The 19,984-nt window shown below is 47.3% G+C and overlaps 1 protein-coding gene across 2 annotated transcripts in view; it reads right to left on the bottom strand.

The window, feature by feature from the left end:
- LOC141164760 (uncharacterized) overlaps positions 1 to 11,412 on the bottom strand; it is a 33,344-nt gene extending 21,932 nt beyond the window's left edge. The window contains exon 1 of one of the 2 annotated variants that reach the window (XM_073650287.1): positions 10,360 to 11,412. In XM_073650287.1, coding sequence (XP_073506388.1) covers positions 10,360 to 11,314 — 955 coding nt within the window. In that variant the 5' untranslated portion in view covers positions 11,315 to 11,412. The remainder of the gene's footprint in view (positions 1 to 10,359) is intronic. The other variant, XM_073650288.1, reaches the window with a different exon arrangement.
- Between the last annotated feature and the right edge of the window lie 8,572 nt (positions 11,413 to 19,984).

Raw genomic sequence — 19,984 nt, 5'->3', positions numbered from 1 at the left:
TATATGTGAGGGAGCAGGTAGGAGAGCGACCATAGCGCCTATATATGAGGGAGCAGGTAGGAGAGCGGTCATAGCCCAAAAATATATGAGGGAGCAGGTAGGAGAGCGACCATAGCTCCTATGTATGAGGGAGCAGGTAAGAGAGCGGCCATAGCTCCTATATATGAGGGAGCAGGTAGGAGAGCGGCCATAGCTCCTATGTATGAGGGAGCAGGTAGGAGAGCGGCCATAGCTCCTATGTATGAGGGAGCAGGTAAGAGAGCGGCCATAGCTTCTATATATGAGGGAGCAGGTAGGAGAGCGACCATAGCTCCTATGTATGAGGTAGCAGGTAAGAGAGCGGCCATAGCTCCTATATATGAGGTAGCAGGTAGGAGAGGGGCCATAGCTCCTATGTATGAGGGAGCAGGTAAGAGAGCGGCCATAGCTCCTATGTATGAGGTAGCAGGTAGGAGAGCGGCCATAGCTCCTATGTATGAGGGAGCAGGTAAGAGAGCGGCCATAGCTCCTATATATGAGGGAGCAGGTAGGAGAGCGGCCATAGCTCCTGTGTAGGAGGGAGCAGGTAAGAGAGCGGCCATAGCTCCTATATATGAGGTAGCAGGTAGGAGAGCGGCCATAGCTCCTATGTATGAGGTAGCAGGTAGGAGAGCGGCCATAGCTCCTATGTATGAGGTAGCAGGTAGGAGAGCGGCCATAGCTCCTATGTATGAGGGAGCAGGTAGGAGAGCGACCATAGCTCCTATATATGAGGGAGCAGGTAGGAGAGCGGCCATAGCTCCTATATATGAGGGAGCAGGTAGGAGAGTGGCCATAGCTCCTATATATGAGGGAGCAGGTAGGAGAGCGGCCATAGCTCCTATACATGAGGGAGCAGGTAGGAGAGCGGCCATAGTTCCTATATATGAGGGGGCAGGTAGGAGAGCGGCCATAGCTCCTATATATGAGGGAGCAGGTAGGAGAGCGGGCATAGCTCCTATATATGAGGGAACAGGTAGGAGAGCGGCCATAGCTCCTATGTATGAGGGAGCAGGTAGCAGAGCGGCCATAGCTCCTATATATGAGGGAGCAGGTAGGAGAGCGGCCATAGCTCCTATGTATGAGGAAGCAGGTAGGAGAGCGGCCATAGCTCCTATATATGAGGGAGCAGGTAGGAGAGCGGCCATAGCTCCTATGTATGAGGAAGCAGGTAGGAGAGCGGCCATAGCTCCTATGTATGAGGGAGCAGGTAGGAGAGCGGCCATAGCTCCTATGTATGAGGGAGCAGGTAGGAGAGCGACCATAGCTCCTATATGTGAGGGAGCAGGAAGGAGAGCGACCATAGCGCCTATATATGAGGGAGCAGGTAGGAGAGCGGTCATAGCCCCTATATATGAGGGAGCAGGTAGGAGAGCGGCCATAGCTCCTATATATGAGGGAGCAGATAGGAGAGCGGCCATAGCTCCTATGTATGAGGGAGCAGGTAGGAGAGCGGCCATAGCTCCTATATATGAGGGAGCAGGTAGGAGAGCGGCAATAGCTTCTATGTATGAGGGAGCAGGTAGGAGAGCGGCCATAGCTCCTATATATGAGGGAGCAGGTAGGAGAGCGACCATAGCTCCTATACATGAGGGAGCAGGTAGGAGAGCGGACATTGCTTCTATATATGAGGGAGCAGGTAGGAGAGTGGCCATAGCTCCTATATATGAGGGAGTAGGTAGGAGAGCAGCCATAGCTCCTATATATGAGGGAGCAGGTAGGAGAGCGACCATAGCTCCTATATATGAGGGAGCAGGTAGGAGAGTGGCCATAGCTCCTATATATGAGGGAGCAGGTAGGAGAGCGACCATAGCTCCTATATATGAGGGAGCAGGTAGGAGAGCGGCCATAGCTCCTATATATGAGGGAGCAGGTAGGAGAGCGACCATAGCTCCTATATATGAGGGAGCAGGTAGGAGAGCGACCATAGCTCCTATATATGAGGGAGCAGGTAGGAGAGCGGCCATAGCTCCTATATATGAGGGAGCAGGTAGGAGAGCGACCATAGCTCCTATATATGAGGGAGCAGGTAGGAGAGCGACCATAGCTCCTATATATGAGGGAGCAGGTAGGAGAGCGGCCATAGCTCCTATATATGAGGCAGCAGGTAGGAGAGCGGCCATACTTCCTATATATGAGGAAGCAGGTAGGAGAGCGGCCATAGCTCCTATATATGAGGGAGTAGGTAGGAGAGCGGCCATAGCTCCTATATATGAGGGAGCAGGTAGGAGAGCTGCCATAGCTCCTATATATGAGGGAGCAGGTAGGAGAGCGGCCATAGTTCCTATATATGAGGGGGCAGGTAGGAGAGCGACCATAGCTCCTATATATGAGGGAGCAGGTAGGAGAGCGGCGATAGCTGCTATATATGAGGCAACAGGTAGGAGAGCGGGCATAGCTCCTATATATGAGGGAGCAGGTAGGAGAGCGACCATAGCTCCTATATATGAGGGAGCAGGTAGGAGAGCGGCCATAGCTCCTATATATGAGGGAGCAGGTAGGAGAGCGGCCATAGCTCCTATATACGAGGGAGCAGGTAGGAGAGCGACCATAGCTCCTATGTATGAGGAAGCAGGTAGGAGAGCGGCCATAGCTCCTATATATGAGGGAGCAGGTAGGAGAGCGGCCATAGCTCCTATGTATGAGGAAGCAGGTAGGAGAGCGGCCATAGCTCCTATTTATGAGGGAGCAGGTAGGAGAGCGGCCATAGCTCCTATGTATGAGGAAGCAGGTAGGAGAGCGGCCATAGCTCCTATATATGAGGGAGCAGGTAGGAGAGCGGCCATAGCTCCTATGTATGAGGAAGCAGGTAGGAGAGTCACCATAGCTCCTATATCTGACGGGCAGGTAGGAGATCAGCCATAGCTCCTATATATGAGGATGAAGGTAGGAGAGTGGCCATAGCTCCTATATCTGACGGGCAGGTAGGAGATCGGCCATAGCTCCTATATATGAGGATGAAGGTAGGAGAGTGGCCATAGCTCCTATATATGGGGGAACAGATAGGATAGTGGCTATAACTCCTATATATGAGGCAACAGGCAGGAGAGTGACCATAGCTACTAGGTATGAGAGCAGGTAGGAGAACGGCCATAGCTCCTATATATGAGGGAGCAGGAAGGAGAGTGGCCATAGCTCCTATATCTGACGGGCAGGTAGGAGAGTGGCCATAGCTCCTATATATGAGGCTGAAGCTAGGAGAGTGACCATAGCTCCTTTATATAAGAGAGCAGGTAGGAGAGCGGCCATAGCTTCTATTTATGGGGGAACAGGTAGGATAGCGGCCATAACTCCTATATATGAGGCAGAAGGTAGGCGAGTGGCCATAGCTCCTATATATGAGGCAACAGGTAGGAGAACGACCATAGCTCCTATATATGAGGCAACAGGTAGGAGAACGACCATAGCTCCTATATATGAGGCAACAGGTAGGAGAGCGACCATAGCTCCTATATATGAGAGCAGGTAGGAGAGCGACCATCGTTCCTATATATGAGCAGGTAGGATAGCGGCCATAGCTCCTATATATGAGGGAGCAGGTAGGAGAGTGGCCATAGCTCCTATATATGAGGGAGCAGGTAGGAGAGCTGCCATAGATCCTATACATGAGGCAGCAGGCAGGAGAGTGGCCATAGCTCCTATATCTGACGGGCAGGTAGTAGAGCAGCCATAGCTTCTATATATGAGGATGAGCCGCACAGCGTGCAGTTTCGATTCCAATATTAAGGTGAATCATATGTCTGATTTGTCATTTCCTTCTCTTGGTATTTCCTTATAAACACTATATATATATAATGAAGGTGTACATCTTTAAGTGGTTGTGCTGTCGATAATTTTTTTAGCCATTTATTATCACCCATATATGATTACCCTCACTGATATGGCTATAGTCCATAATGCTACATGAGGCATGCGATATCTGTACTCTGTGGCGACACCTGGTGGTTGGTTTTAAGTATGTTTTATCTAAGTCTCTGTAATGTTTTCTGACATATGTCGTGCCACCATTACCTGTTTTGATACTGTGATTATTTATCTATATATATATTTTTTCAATAAAGATACTTTTTATTATATTTTTTGGCCTTATATTCGTATTGTTTTTTGCTTAGGCACTTCGTGATATATGAGGATGAAGGTAGGAGAGTGGCCATAGCTTCTATATATAACAGAGCAGGTAGGAGAGCGGCCATAGCTCCTATATATGAGGCAGCAGGTAGGACAGCTGCTATAGCTCCTATATATGGGGAACAAGTAGGATAGTGGCCATAACTTTTATAAATGAGGCAGCAGGTAGGCTAGTGGCCATAGCTCCTATATATGAGGCAACAGGTAGGAGAGCGACCATAGCTCCTATATATGAGAGCAGGTAGGAAAGTGACCATAGCTCCTATATATGAGTCAGCAGGTAGGCGAGCGGCCATAGCTCGTATATATGAGGGAGCATGTAGGAGAGCAGCATTAGCTTCTATATGTGAGTGAGAAGGTAGGATAGTGGCCATAACTCCTATATATGAGGCAGCAGCAGGTAGGAGAGAGTGACCATAGCTCCCAAATTTGAAGAACCACAGCCTCAGCTGCAGCAGTTATGTGATAAGGATTGTGCAGACGAGCAGAAGGTGAAGCTCAGGAATCACTGCACCTGATATTTTTATCTTTATTACTGCCCTGGATAGTAACTGTGAATGCTGCATAGGAATTGAGTATGTGTTCAAGCCTCATTAATCTGGATGTACCTGTGTATTCTTAGAACAAGTAAATGTTATCAACTGCTCCTGTGGCCTCCCTGTTTTCTGGACTTTGGAGTGCACCACCTTGCACCACAGTACCAGGAAGCAGAGGTTAATTAAGTGCCTCCTGGCATCACAAAGTTTATTAACTTTTTATCACTGCCATGGCGGAGTGGTAACTTCCGCACACCACATGGTACATGGTGATGACATATACACACGGTTCGCATCATTATTAGGCAAGTGAGTATTTTGACCATATCATCATTTCATGCACATTTTCCAATGCCAAGACGTTTAAACTTGAACGCTGATTGGATGAAGAAGATCAGGTGATGTGTATTTGTGTAATGAAGGAGGTGTGGCCTCCGGATACAATGCCCTTTATCAAGGTGAATTTAACAGCAATTCTTGAAATTGCTCAGATATTGGGGTGTGATCACAGAAGCATCAACATTTTTCTTGCAAATAGACAAAAGAAATGGTGTCACAGGGATCATCTCCCTCAGCAAACTCTCCCCCCTCCTCCATCTCACTGTGCTGTAAAGAATGCTGTGTTCATTAATGTGCCTTTGCATTAGAACTGTTCTGTCCTGTACTACTGGGAAGACTGTGAACTGCTGTGCTGCTAAGGAAACTGTAGTTTGTCACTGGAGCCTTTTGCTCATAAGACTTAACTTGCACTGGCTGTGCGGTTTCTTATTAAATACTACTGTTCTACCATTTATGAGGACTCTTGTCAAATGTGTCTGGTCAGCAAGTGAAACAACCTACGTGTCTGTGCCTGAGGGTGAATACCCCTGTGTGCCTGAGAGAAGCTGCAGCACATGGTCTATGGTCGTCCTGAGTGACGGTTCCCCAGGATTCCAAAGAATTCATGTAACTTGTCTCACCCCTATCTGAACCTAGCGGCGTGCGTGTAACAGAATCAAATGTAAAATGACCAGGAAGCCATTATCCTCCAGTTCTGTCATATTCCAGAACTGCAGCCTCCTTGGAGGCTGAGAAGTACAAGGAGTTCAGTGCTCAGAGACACGGCCGAGGTGAGGAGGCTGAGCCTGATCACCATTGAGCAAGACACAGAAGTACAAGGTGTTCAGTGCTCAGAGATACTGCGGAGGTGAGGAGGCTGAACCTGACCACCACAGAGCAGGACACAGAAGTACAAGGTGTTCAGTGCTCAGAGACACGGCCGAGGTGAGGAGGCTGAACCCGACCACCACAGAGCAGGACACAGAAGTACAAGGTGTTCAGTGCTCAGAGACACGGCCGAGGTGAGGAGGCTGAACCCGACCACCACTGAGCAAGACACAGAAGTACAAGGTGCTCAGTGCTCAGAGACAAGGCCGAGGTGAGGAGGCTGAGCCTGATCACCATTGAGCAAGACACAGAAGTACAAGGTGTTCGGTGCTCAGAGATACTGCGGAGGTGGGGAGGCTGAACCCGACTACCACAGAGCAGGACACAGAAGTACATGGTGTTCATTTCTCAGAGACGCGGCCGAGGTGAGGAGGCTGAACCCGACAAACGCTGCACAAGACACAGAAGTGGAAACATTAAGACTGGTATAAGAAATATCTGAAGACAGATTGTTTAAAGTTTTCATGGACTAAAGATTTAAAAGCTGCTCTGGACGGAGGAGATGGATGGGTCTTGGCTGGATCAGTACTGGGCAAAGTCCTCCACTTCCACTCAGATGCCAGCAAGGTGGAGGTGGGCACTGCTATGGGCTGGGATTATTAATAATGAGCTCATTGGACCTTTTTGGATTGAAGATCGACTCAAAATCACCCCCTAAAAGTCTCGCCAGCGTTTCTCTCTAGAAAACCAGGATTTTTCTACAGGCCAAGGCACCATTGCAGCATCGAAGGCTCCACTGCTCGGTTTCAGGAAGACATTAAAGATGAAGAATAATGACCCGGCCCGGTCCTTACTAGACCTAAACTCTAATGAGAACTTGTGGCCCTTCTGACACTGAGATTTAGGGTGAAGGAAAACAATCCCCTCTCTGAACAGTGTCTGGGGGGCTGTGGTTAGCGCTGCCTAAAAAGTAATTTGTCAACAGATGAAGAACCTGACAGGCTCCATGGATGGAGCTTATGACTGTTATTGAAGTCAAGGGTGGCCATATTACCATATACAGTGGTCTGAAAAAGTGTTTGCCCCCTTCCTGATTTCTTGTTCTTTTGCATGTTTGTCACTTAAATGTTTAAGATCACAAAACAAATTTAAATATTAGACAGATAACACAAGTAAACACAAAATGCAGTTTTTAACCCCTTACTTACCGTGGACGTATTAGTACGCATATTTGCGTACTGCCCGTTCAGTGAGGGCTGCTGCGCTGAGCCCTCACTGAGCGGAGCACATGTCAGCTGATTCTTACAGCTGACATGTGCCCGCAACAGCCGCGGGTGGAATCGCGATTCACCCGCGGCTGTTAACATGTTAAATGCCGCTGTCAATCTCCGACAGCAGCATTTAACGCGCGCTTCCGGGTAGCGAGTCATAAGCCCCGCCCACCGGCGACCCCGTCACGTGATCGCGGGTCGCCGATGGGCGTGCATGACAACCCAGGGTCTGCAGCAGACGCCTGTGGTTGTCATGATCTTGTCGCTATGAGCGCCACCTAGTGGTCGGCGCTCATAGCACAGGACCATTTCTGCTGCATGCAGGGGACCTGCTCGTCCCCTGTATGTAGCAGAGGCGATTGGATAGTTGCTGCTTCTAGTCTCCTATGGAGACTATAGAAGCAAGCAAAAAGTAAAAAAAAAAAGTTTTTAAAAATATTAAAAAAAAATATATATATATAAAAGTTTAAATCACCCCCCTTTCGCCCCATTCAAAATAAAATATATATAAAAAAAACCCACATACACATATTTGGTATCGCCGCGTTCAGAATCGCCTGATCTATCAATATAAAAAAAGAATTAATCCGATCGGTAAACGGCGTAACGAGAAAAAAATTCTAAACGCCAGAATTACGTTTTTTGGTCGCCGCAAAATTGCAATAAAATGCAATAATGGGCGATCAAAACATCGGATCTACCCCAAATGTTATCAATAAAAACGTCAGCCCGGCACGCAAAAAATAAGCCATCAACCAGCCCCAGATCACGAAAAATGGAGACGCTACGGGTCTTAGAAAATGGCGCTATTTTTTTATTTTTTTTTTTACCAAATTTTGGATTTTTTTTTCACCACTTAAATATAAAAGAACCTATACATGTTTGGTGTCTATGAACTCGTAATGACCTGTAGAATAAGAAGGGCAGGTCAGTTTTAGCATTCAGTGAACGTGGTAAAAAAATAAATAAAAAACAACTGTGGTATTGCACTTTTTTTGCAATTTTACCGCACTTGGAATTTTTTTCCCGTTTTCCCGTACAGGATATGGTAAAACTAGTAATGGCGTTGAAAAGTACAACTCGTCCCGCAAAAAATAAGCCCTCACATGGCCATATTGACCAAAAAATAAAAACGCTATGGCTCTGGGAACAAGGGGAGCAAAAACGAAAATGCAAAAACGGAAAATGCTTCGGGGCTTAAGGGGTTAAAGGAAGGTCAATTAACATGGAAAATTTATGTTTTTCATTTAGTTGCCCAATAATTTTGCACAAAGAAATATTTTCTGAAGACAAAACCGCACAGTGACTTTTGACCGACAGCTTGTGAGATGTTCAATAATAAAATTAGTCAGCAAAAATACAAATTTCCTAGTAATTGTGCACACAGGGTATACATACAGTATACAGTATATATGGAAAAATGCTGTGAAGTAAGAAGCTTTCATACATAGAAGTGTTAATAGTTTATTGAACAAAAAATGAAATATAAATCCCATAAATATTTGGTGACAGCCTTTTGCCTTCATCAGTACTTCTAGTTACTTGTACATAATTTTTGAAGGATCTCAGCTGGGAGGGTGCCCCAAACATCTTGGAGAACTGACCCCAGATCTTCTGGGTTCTGTGCTGTGCTATTATTACTTCCAGGACTCCTAATTGTTAATGATATTGGCTGTATGTTTGGGGTTGTTTTCTGGCTGCAGAATAAATTTGGAGCCAATCAGAAGCCTCCCTGATGGTATTACATGAAGGGTAAGTATTTGTCTGGATTTCTCAGCGCTGAGGACACCATTAATCTGTCGTTAGTTCTCCTAGATATTTGGAACAACCTTCCTGCCGAATTCCTTTAATAACTGTGTGGAAGTAAAGTACCTAGAAGAAGGGATGAAGGCAGCGGGCAATAACCCCAGAGTCACTGGCACTTCAGGGATATCAATCAGTCCAGTTAGAGCACGGTCAGAGGGTATGGTTGGCCACATTCAGTTGATACGCTGCCCACCATGATGGCTAATTGCTGTGGTGGGTGGACAAATTTTTGGCCTCGCTGTCACCATATCGTCAGCACACCCTCCAGTCTTACATTTAGGAAACCCAAGCAATTTTGAATCAATATCGGCAACTTTGGTGCAAACGAAAGTGATAACAGGAGCACTGGATAAAAAACAATAAGATATCTCCAAAAAGGGAATGGCGTTAATGGTGGCCACCGACAATTCTTCTCTCCTTATCCTTCCTAACTGATTCTTCTGAAGTTTTGTGTTTTGATGTGTCCTGATCAATGTTAGTAACATGAAGTGATAGCTGCAGTACATTTACGGGCACAGGTTGCCCAACTCCTCCATGATGGCACAAAGGTTTGACAGATGTAAAAGAGTCTGGCAACACTGTGATGAATATTATGTGGTCTGCAGCATCATCCAGCATGATCGGTGTGGCAGTGATCAGTGATGGTTTGAATAAAATAATAAATTCTGCGAGACCCCCTTTAAGAGGAGCGATCACTACACTGTTATGTAGGAAAATCATTGTAATAGTGTAAGAACGTTAAAGAGACCCCTTAACACTGCTGAATCTGATAGGCCGAATAGTCCACCAATTAGATATCATGTCTCACAGCTGCCCTAATATCTTTATAGAACTTTTATATACCCATAACACAGCATGAAGGGGCTCGGTGAAGGTGGCAGTGAAGGTGTGTAAATGTCTGATAGGGTCACACAGCTCATAAAAGGACAGCTGCCCGGCCTCATAATCCAGACATATCCTGACTCCATCACTGGAGATCTGGTGAGGTATTGGGATATCATTACTGTCATGTCTTACTGAATATTGATTATTATACAACAGGCCTCCATGTAAACACCAGGACTTGTAATTATCTCCAATGCGTGACTGATGCCCCCTCCTGTCTATACTGGGGTAACACATCCCCACTCTCCATAATACTGACCCCCTGATCTCCACATCCCAGTAATGTCGTCCTGAGGTAAATGCCCTCCTGCTCATCACCTGATTATACTGGAATCTCTCTGCTGTTTCTGGACGATTCTCTGTTATTAGTGTCCAGGTCGCAGTTTTCAGGTCGTCTGATATAAGGAGATTATTAGCAGCCGTGTTTACATCCAGTAATATGTCTGCAGGATCCTGCACATAGAAGATCACATTTATATCTCTTATCATAGCAGATAATGTGTGTGATATGTGTGAGATCAGCTCCGCACCCCGATCACCTCCATCATGTCCCCCTGTGTCCTCATCACCTCCATCATGTCCCCCTGTGTCCTCATCACCTCTCTCCTCCTCAGGATCACACAAGTCACCTGTGTCCGGTTCCTGTAAGACAGTCAGTGGATCCGTCATGTTACACAGTTCCTCAATGTGCCTCATCTTCCTGGACAGCTCGTCCTTTTTTATTTCCAGCTTCTGGATCAGATCAGATAGGGAAAGTGACACTTGCTCTTCCTTCCAGGAGATGTCACTCAGGACCCTCTTCTCCAGGTCGTCCACCCGTCTCCTGATGTCTATGAACAGGGCAGTGACTCTCTCGGCTTCTCCAGCTGCTTTTTCTTGAGCTTTTGTCCTGCGCTTCTCCAGACTTTGGACTCTTTCCTCAGTCTTCTTTCTCTTTGTGATCAGTTTCTGGAGAACATTTCTCAGTTTCTTCTTCTTCTTCTCAGAGGCCTCATCCAGCGTCTCCACCCGATGTCCCCGATGTTCTCCGGCCAAACTGCAGGACACACAGATACAAGCAGCGTCCTCAGTGCAGTAATACTTCAGGAGCTCTTTATGGATAGAACATTTTATGTTCTCTAGAGAAGTGCTGGGATCAGTGAGGACGTGTTCTGGTCCTTTGCTGTGAACCCTCAGATGTTTATCACACAGAGAAGCCTCACAGTGTAGACAGGATCTAACAGCAGGTACAGGAGAGTCCACACAGTAAGTGCAGCGGATCCCGGTGATCTCCTGTTGAGACTGAGTAGACTGGAGATGTTCTGATACATTATGTAGAGTTATGTTCCTCTTCAATGCCGGCCGCTCTTGAAACTCTTCTCTACATTCAGGACAATTGTAAACTCCAGACTTGTCCTGTGTATTCAGGAATTGATCAATACAGACCCGGCAGAAGTTGTGTCCACATCTCAGGGTTACAGGATCTGTATACAGGGTCAGACAGATGGGACAGTCCAGCTCGTCTCTGAGATCAGCAGACGCCATGGCTGACACTGCTTACGAGCCGAGTAACCAAATGTGACCGACGATGTTACTGGCAGCAGGGTGCGTTCCAGCATATACTTTATCATTCTAGACTTTGATCTTTTGCTCTCCAAGGAGATTAATATTTTCCTTATATCTTCCTGATTTATGGGCTCTGGAGGGCACAGTGATCACTTCTGTCCTTTTTCTTAATCTACTTTCCAGATTGTTTAATCAGAGGCGTAGCAAGGGGTTTGGTTCAGGGGGAGGGTGAAACTTCTGAGTGGGCCCTTAACCAGGTAACCCTGATTACAACTATGGTGGCACATCCAATAGTCGATGTAGGAGAACCTCAGAAGATGGTTGCGCGGATTGCTAAAAAAAATCTCGATGTAAAGACCAACACTGGTATTACTGCCATATGGTGACCATACAGTGGTAGATATCAGTTCTGCAGAACACGTAAGAGATTACAGTACAGTTACAGATCTTTCTGGTGGAGTCATTCACTTTTCCTGTCTTTGCCATCAGGCCCAGACAGACATGACAACTTCTTCCAGCCAGGACTCGACTGCAAAGATTACAACAAAGACACAATTGACTTCTCACATTTCCCGCATCGTCCCCATCTATCACCAACCTGCACAAACTCCTTATCCTGCTGACAAGGGCGGACCTACCGCCGGTGCAGCTGGTGCAACTGCACCGGGGTCCGGCGGTGCAGGGGGGCCCTTGCCGTGCAGATGATTATGAGGGCAATCTGGCCTGCTTCTCGGAGCCCCAGGCTACAGAGGGCCCATGGCTAGATTGCCCTCATCATATGTGGCGGGCATGGAGTGATCCCTGCAGCTCCACTGCCATCAGGAGGAAAATGGCAACGGAGCTGCAGGGATCCATCCTCACCTCTCCTTCCTGGCTGCACGCCGCTTCCTCCCTGACACAGGCCCGCGCTGCTTGATGACGTCATCATGCAGCGCGGGCCTGTGTGTCAGGGAGAAAGTTATCAGAGATGAGGAGGATGCTGCATGGGAGTGAGCTGAGGTAAGTTGTGTTTTTTATTTTTTTAACTGAACCTGGGTAAGCTGGAGAGAGGAACAGGAGAATGAAGGGGGCTGGGGAGAGCACTGAGAGAAGGCTGGGAAGAGAAATGAGAGAAGGCTGGGGAGAGGAATGAAAGGAGGCTGGGGAGAGCAATGATGGGAGAATGGGGAGAGCAATGAGAGGGGGCTAGGGAGAGCAATGAGAGAAGGATGGGGAGAGGAATGAAAGGAGGCTGGGGAGAGCAATGAGGGGAGGCTGGGGAGAGCAATGAGGGGAGGCTGGGGAGAGCAATGAGAAAAGGCTGGGGAGAGCAATGAGAGGAGGCTGGGGAGAGCAATGTGAGGAGGCTGGAGAGAGCAATGAGGAGGCTAGGGAGAGCAATGAGAGAAGGCTGGGGAGAGCAATGAGAGAAGGTTGGGAAGAGCAATGCGGGGCTGGGGAGGCTGAGGAGAGCAATGAGGGGAGGCTGGAGAGAGCAATGAGGGAAGGCTGGGTTAAGCAATGAGAGGGGGCTGGGGAGAGCAATGAGGGGAGGATGGGGAGAGCAATGAGGAGAGGCTGGGGAGAGCAATGAGGGGAGGCTGGGGAGAACAATGTGGGGAGGCTGGGGAGAACAATGTGGGGAGAGCAATGTGGGGAGGCTGGGGAGAGCAGTGCTGGTGCTGTGGAGAGCAATGAGAGGAGGCTGGGGAGAGCAATGAGGGGAGGCTGGGGAGAACAATGTGGGGAGGCTGGGGAGAACAATGTGGGGAGAGCAATGTGGGGAGGCTGGGGAGAGCAGTGCTGGTGCTGTGGAGAGCAATGAGAGGAGGCTGGGGAGAGAAATGAGGGGAGGCTGGGGAAAGCAATGTGGGAAAGCTGGGGAGAGCAATGTGGGGCTGAGGAGAGCAATGAAGGGAGGCTTGGGAGAGCCATGCTGGGGCTGGGGTAGCAATTCTGGGGAGAACAATGCTGGAGGTGGGGAGAGCAATGATGGGGCTGGGGAGAGCAATAATAGGGCTGGGGAAGAGCAATGCTGAGGCTGGGGAGAGCAATGATGGTGAAAGCAATGATGAAGATGTGGATGGGGAGAGCAATGATGGGATGGTGGGGAATGGGAGAGCAATGATGAGGATGGGGGTGCTGGGACAGAGCAATGATGGGGCTGCTGGGACAGAGGAATGATGGGGGTGCTGGGAGAGAGAAATGAAGGAGGCACTGTGAGAGAGCAATGATGGGAGTGCTGGGAGAGAGCAATAACGGGGGTGCTGGGAGAGAGCAATGATGGGGGTGCTGAGAGAGAGTAATGATGGGGGTGCTGGGAGAGAGCAATGACGGGAGTCTCTTTGCTTGTACTGTAAAGTCTTGTATATTTTCCATGTGCATATAGTCTTACAGTTAATTGGGGAGAGTCACATAGACTGAATAACTTATATTATTGGCTGGTAGAGATTATAGTTAATGGAGGGCACAGTGCTGCTTATCACTTTATATTTTGATTACTAAGTGGCTAATAGAATATTAAAGGTGGGGTACATATCTGTATTCAGGGGCGCAGTGCAGGGAAAACACATGTGTATATACAATTTATGTGACCTTGTTATTTTCTAGGCTGGAGATCATCGTGACAAGACAAGTCATGGCTGGGAGATGTCGACATGATGGTCTGACCAGCTGGAGAAGAAGCAGCAGAAACAGACTCTGATCAGATGAGATGTCAGCGGTAAGTGCCTGGATGTAAATATTATTCTGCATCTGCACTGTGTGACTTGGAGTGATAATGTTGTCTGTAAAATCCGTTAGGCCACATTCTCACATTTGTGTGTAATGTCCGTGCGCTGCCAGATTTTTTTATGGGATGGTCCATGGACTCGTAGAGTTTTATAGATCTATTCACACATCCATGAAAATCACGATTCTGAGAATGAGATCTGTGAGAGTCAGAGAATTATTATTTATTTTTATAGCGCCATTGATTCCATGGTGCTGTACATAAGAAGGGGTTACATACCAAATACAGATATCACTTACAGTAAACAAACTAACAATGATAGACTGGTACAGAAGGAAGAGGACCCTGCCCTTGCGGGCTTACATTCTACAGGAACGGGGAAGGAGACAGTAGGATGGAGGGTTGCAGTAGCTCCGATGTTATTGAGGTGGCAGCAAGCAAGGTCATGGCAGGCTGTAAGCTTGTTTGAAGAGATGGGTTTTCAGGTTTTGTCAGAAGGATCTAAGTGTGGCAGATAATCAGATGTGTTGAGGCACAGAATTGCATAGGATAGGGGATATTCGGGAGAAATCTTGGAGGCGATTGGGTGAGGAACAAATAAGAGTGCAGGAGAGAAGGAGGTTTTGGGGGGACCGGAAATTACGTAAGGGAATGTATCGGGAGATTAGTTCAGAGATGTTCGGAGGAGAGAGGTTATGGATGGCTTTGTAGGTCAGTGTTAGTAGTTTGCACTGGATTATGCTGGGCAATTGGGAGTCAGTGAAGGGATTTGCAAAGGGGGGTAGCAGAGGAGTAACGAGGCGAGAGATGGACCAGTCACGCAGCAGAGTTAAGGATGGACTGGAGAGGTGCGAGAGTGTTAGCAGGTAGGCCACAGAGCAGGATGTTGCAGTAGTCGAGGCGGGAGATGATGAGGGCATGGCCCATCAGTTTAGTAGATTGAGGGTTGAAGAAAGGGTGGATTCTGGAAATATTTTTGAGCTGGAGGTGACAGGAGATGGCGAGAGCTTGGATGTGGGGTTTGAAGGACAGGGCAGAGTCAAGGGTTACTTCGAGGCAGCGGATTGTCGGTACAGGGGAAAGAGTGATGTAATTTATTGTGGTAGAAAGATCAGGTGGGAAAGATATGCGAGAAGGGGGAAAGATGATGAGTTCAGTTTTGTCCACATTGAGCTTGAGGAAGCGGGAGGAGAAGAAGGAGGATATGGCTGCTAGTCATGCTGGGATTCTTGACAGCAGAGAGGTGACATTTGGGCCAGAGAGGTAGATCTATGTGTCATCAGCATACAGATGGTACTGGAAGCCATGGGATTTTATGAGCTGTTACAGGCCAAGGGTATAGATTGAGAAGAGTAGGGGTCCTAGGACAGAGCCTTGAGGGACTCCAACAGAGAGGGGGCAGGTAGAGGAGGTAGTGTGGGAGTGGGAGATGCTAAATGTGCAGTTAGAAAGGTATGAGGAGATCCAAGATAGGGCAAGGTCTTTGACGCCAAAGAAAGAAAGCATCTGTAGTAGGAGGCAGTGGTCAACTGTATCAAAAGCAGAGGACAGGTCAAGAAGAAAGAGTACAGAGAATTGTCTGTTAGCTTTGGCTGTAAGTAAGTCATTGGTGATTGTTGTAAGGCAGTTTCGGTGGAGTGGTGGGGCCGGAAGCCGAATTGTCGGTTGTCGAAGAGAGAGTTAGATGAGAAGTGTGAGGAAAGTTTAGCGTGAACGTGTTGCTTAAAGAGTTTGGAGGCAAATGGGAGCAGCGATATGGGACGATAGCTGGACAAGGCGGTTGGGTTGAGGGATGGCTTTTTGAGGATGGGCGTGATTGTGGCATGTTTGAAGGCAACGGGGAAGGTACCAGAAGTTAGTGATAGGTTGAAGAGATGGGTTAGGGATGGGATGAGTGTGGGGATGAGGTTGGGGAGGGGGTGGGATGGGCTGGGGTCGAGTGCACAAGTGTTGAGGTGTGATTTGGAGAGGAGACGAGTAAGTTCTCTTTCCGTGATATTGGGAAGGGAGGTTATGGGGGAAGGGCAATGGTGTGGAAAAGAAAGGGTTGTGGTGATTGGGCAGTAAAGATTTGCCGTGTTTGTTCAATCTTGTTTTTGAAGTGTGTGGCAAACTCCTCAACAGAGATAACGGAGGTTGGCGGGGGCAGTGATGGGCGGATGAGAGAGTTAAAAGTATTGAATAGCTGTATGGGGTTGTAGATAGGGAAGATATGAGGGTTGTGAAGTAGGCCTGTTTAACAGAGGTGAATGCTGATTTGAATGCGAGTGTTCTTGTTTGAATGCAGTGAAGTCATCTTGAGAATGTGTTTTCTTCCAATGCCGCTCCGCAACCCTGGATGCTTGTCGGAGCTGTTTAGTGAGGTTGTTGTGCCAGGGTTGTCTATTGACTCGTCGTGCTCTGCCATGCATAAGAGGGGCGACCGAGTCAATAGCTGATGCGAGAGTGGCATTGTAGAAAGCAGTGGCGCTGTCTGTGTCGTGGAGTGAAGATATGCATGTCAGTGGTAGAATAGAGTCAGAGAGTGTGTGGATATCTAGATGTGAAAGGTTTCTGCGGGGGTGTGCTAGTTGCTGGACATGGGTGAAAGGTGAGGAGGACAGGGATGAGAAAGTAAGTTGATGGTGGTCAGATAGGGGTAGGGGGGAGGTTGTGAGGTTAGATAGGGAGCAGAGTCGGGTAAAGATGAGGTCTAGTGTGTGTCCGTCTGTGTGGGTGACTGAGGAGGACCACTGAGTAAGTCCAAAGGATGAAGTAAGAGTCCGGAGTTTGGATGCTGTTGACTGTGAAGTGTCAGTGGGGATGTTGAAATCACCCATGATGATTGTTGGAATGTCAGCAGAGAGAAAGTAAAGAAGCCAGGTGGAGAATTGGTCAATAAAAGCAGTGACCGAGCCTGGAGGTTGGTATATGACAGCCACTTGGAGGTTGGAGGGAGAGTAGATGTGGACAGAGTGGACTTCAAAAGAAGGGAGTGTAAGGGAGGGTAGAGGTGGGATAGGGCTAAAGGTGCAGTTGTTAGAAAGGAGAAGACCCACTCCACCATGTCTGTTACCAGGACGAGGAGTGTGGGTGAAGTGCAAGCCACCGAAACTCAGCGCAGCAGGGGAGACAGTGTCGGAGGGTGTCAGCCATTTCTCTGTGATGCCCAGGAAGGAGAGATTGAGAGAGGTAAAGAGGTCGTGGACAAAATAGAGCTGGTTGCAGACAGAGCGGGCATTCAAGAGTGTTCGAGAGAGAGGGAGCAGGGGGGTGGGCGTCAGGGACACGAGTTTTACATAGGAGAGGTTGTGATAGTTTGCAGTTGGCTTGAAGCAAAAGGTGGGGGAATTGGTGGAAGGTGCAAGCTGTTGGGGTCCAGGATTGGGAGATATGTCACCAGCAGTGAGGAGAAGCAGAGAGAGGGAGAGCAGGTGGGAGAAGGAGAGTGTCCGGCTTGTGTTATGTTTTGATAGGATAGACCTAAGGTTGAGGAGCAGGTCTGTAGATGAGGTCAGGTGGGGAGGTAAGAGGGAAGAAGAGATGATGATTTGGTTAGAGGGTGCTGGGATTTGGGGATAGCAAAGAACAGTGGGGATTAGTGGGGCAAAAACAGTAAGGGCATATGTAAGCATAATGAATGTTAACTGTGAATGAGAAAGAGAATCTAAGTACAAGTAGTAAATAGTTATTCATACCTTCTGGTCAATTCTGGCCTATTTCTGGCATATTTCATTTTTTGACCCTTAACCCCTTTACCCCCGAGGGAGGTTTGCACGTTAATGACCAGGCCAATTTTTACAATTCTGACCACTGTCACTTTATGAGGTAATTACTCTGGAACGCTTCAACGGATCCCCCTGATTCTGAGACTGTTTTTTCGTGACATATTGTACTTCATGATTGTGGTAAAATTTCTTCAATATCACTTGCGTTTATTTGTGAAAAAAATGGAAATTTGGCGAAAATTTTTAAAATTTAGCAATTTTCAAAATTTGAATTTTTATGCCCTTAAATCAGAGAGATACGTCATACAAAATAGTTAATAAATAACATTTCCCACATGTCTACTTTACATCAGCACAATTTTGGAACCAAAATTTTTTTTTCGTTAGGGAGCTATAAGGGTTAAAAGTTGACCAGCGATTTCTCATTTTTCCAACAAAATTTACAAAACCATTTTTTTAGGGACCGCATCACATTTGAAGTCACTTTGAGAGGTCTTTATGACAGAAAATGCCCAAAAGTGACACCATTGTAAAAACTGCACCCCTCAAGGTGCTCAAAACCACACTCAAGAAGTTTAACCCTTCACGTGCTTCACAGGAATTTTTGGAATGTGGAAGAAAAAAATGAACATTTAACTTTTTTCACAAAAATGTTACTTTAGACCCAATTTTTTTTTTTTCGCAGGGGTAACAAGAAAAATTGGACCCCAAAATTTGTTGCGCAATTTCCCTTGGGCACGCAGATACCCCATATGTGGGGAAAAACCACTGTTTGGGCGCACAGCAGGGCTCGGAAGGGAAGGAGCGCCATTTGACTTTTTCATTGTAAAATTTGCTTGAATAATTAGCGGACGCCATGTTGCGTTTGGAGAGCCCCTGATGTGCCTTAACAGTGGAAACCCCCCACAAGTGACCCCATTTTGGAAACTAGACCCCACAAGGCACCTATCTAGATGCATAGTGAGAACTTGGAACCCCTAGGTGCTTCACAAATTGATTCGTAAAAATGAAAAAGTATTTTTTTTTCCACTTTTTCATTTTTATGAATCAATTTGTGAAGCACCTGAGGGTTCCAAGTGCTCACTATGCATCTAGATAGGTGCCTTGGGGATCTAGTTTCCAAAATGGGGTCACTTGTGGGGGAGCTCCAATGTTTAGGCACACAGGGGCTCTCCAAACGCAACATGTTGTCCGCTAACAAATTGAATGGAAAATCGGCTCGAATTGTTAGTGGACACCATGTTGCGTTTGGAGAGCCCCTGTGTGCCTAAGCATTGGAGCTCCCCCACAAGTGACCCCATTTTGGAAACTAGACCACCTAAGGCACCTATCTAGATGCATAGTGAGCACTTGGAACCCCCTGGTGCTTCACAAATTGATTCTTAAAAATTAAAAAGTGGAAAAAAAAACACTTTTTCATTTTTACGAATCAATTTGTGAAGCACCTGGGGGTTCCAAGTGCTCACTATGCATCTAGATAGGTGCCTTGGGTGGTCTAGTTTCCAAAATGGGGTCACTTGTGGGGGAGCTCCAATGTTTGGGCACACAGGGGCTCTCCAAACGTGACATGGTTCCAATTTGTTAGCAGACACCATGTCGCGTTTGGAGAGCCCCTGTGTGCCTAAACATTGGAGCTCTTCCACAAATGACCCCATTTTGGAAACTAGACCACCCAAGGCACCTATCTAGATGCATAGTGAGCACTTGGAACCCCCAGGTGCTTCACAAATTGATTCGAAAAAATGAAAAAAAAAACACTTTTTCATTTTTACGAATCAATTTGTGAAGCACCTGGGGGTTCCAGGTGCTCACTATGCATCTAGATAGGTGCCTTGGGTGGTCTAGTTTCCAAAATGGGGTCACTTGTGGGGGAGCTCCAATGTTTAGGCACACAGGGGCTCTCCAAACGCGACATGGCTCCAATTTGTTAGCGGATATCATGTCGCGTTTGGAGAGCCCCTGTGTGCCTAAACATTGGAGCTCTCCCACATATGACCCCATTTTGGAAACTAGACCACCCAAGGCACCTATCTAGATGAATAGTGAGCACTTGGAACCCCCAGGTGCTTCACAAATTGATTCGTAAAAATGAAAAAGTTTTTTTTTCCACTTTTTCATTTTTACGAATCAATTTGTGAAGCACCTGGGGGTTCCAAGTGCTCACTGTGCATCTACATAGGTGCCTTGGGTGGTCTAGTTTCCAAAATGGGGTCACTTGTGGGGGAGCTCCAA

The sequence above is a fragment of the Phyllobates terribilis genome, unplaced genomic scaffold, assembly GCF_046119375.1.
Source record: "Phyllobates terribilis strain yellow unplaced genomic scaffold, ASM4611937v1 Scaffold_10__3_contigs__length_209671492, whole genome shotgun sequence".
NCBI lineage: Eukaryota > Metazoa > Chordata > Amphibia > Anura > Dendrobatidae > Phyllobates > Phyllobates terribilis.
This window is presented reverse-complemented; position numbering and strand designations above follow the sequence as displayed.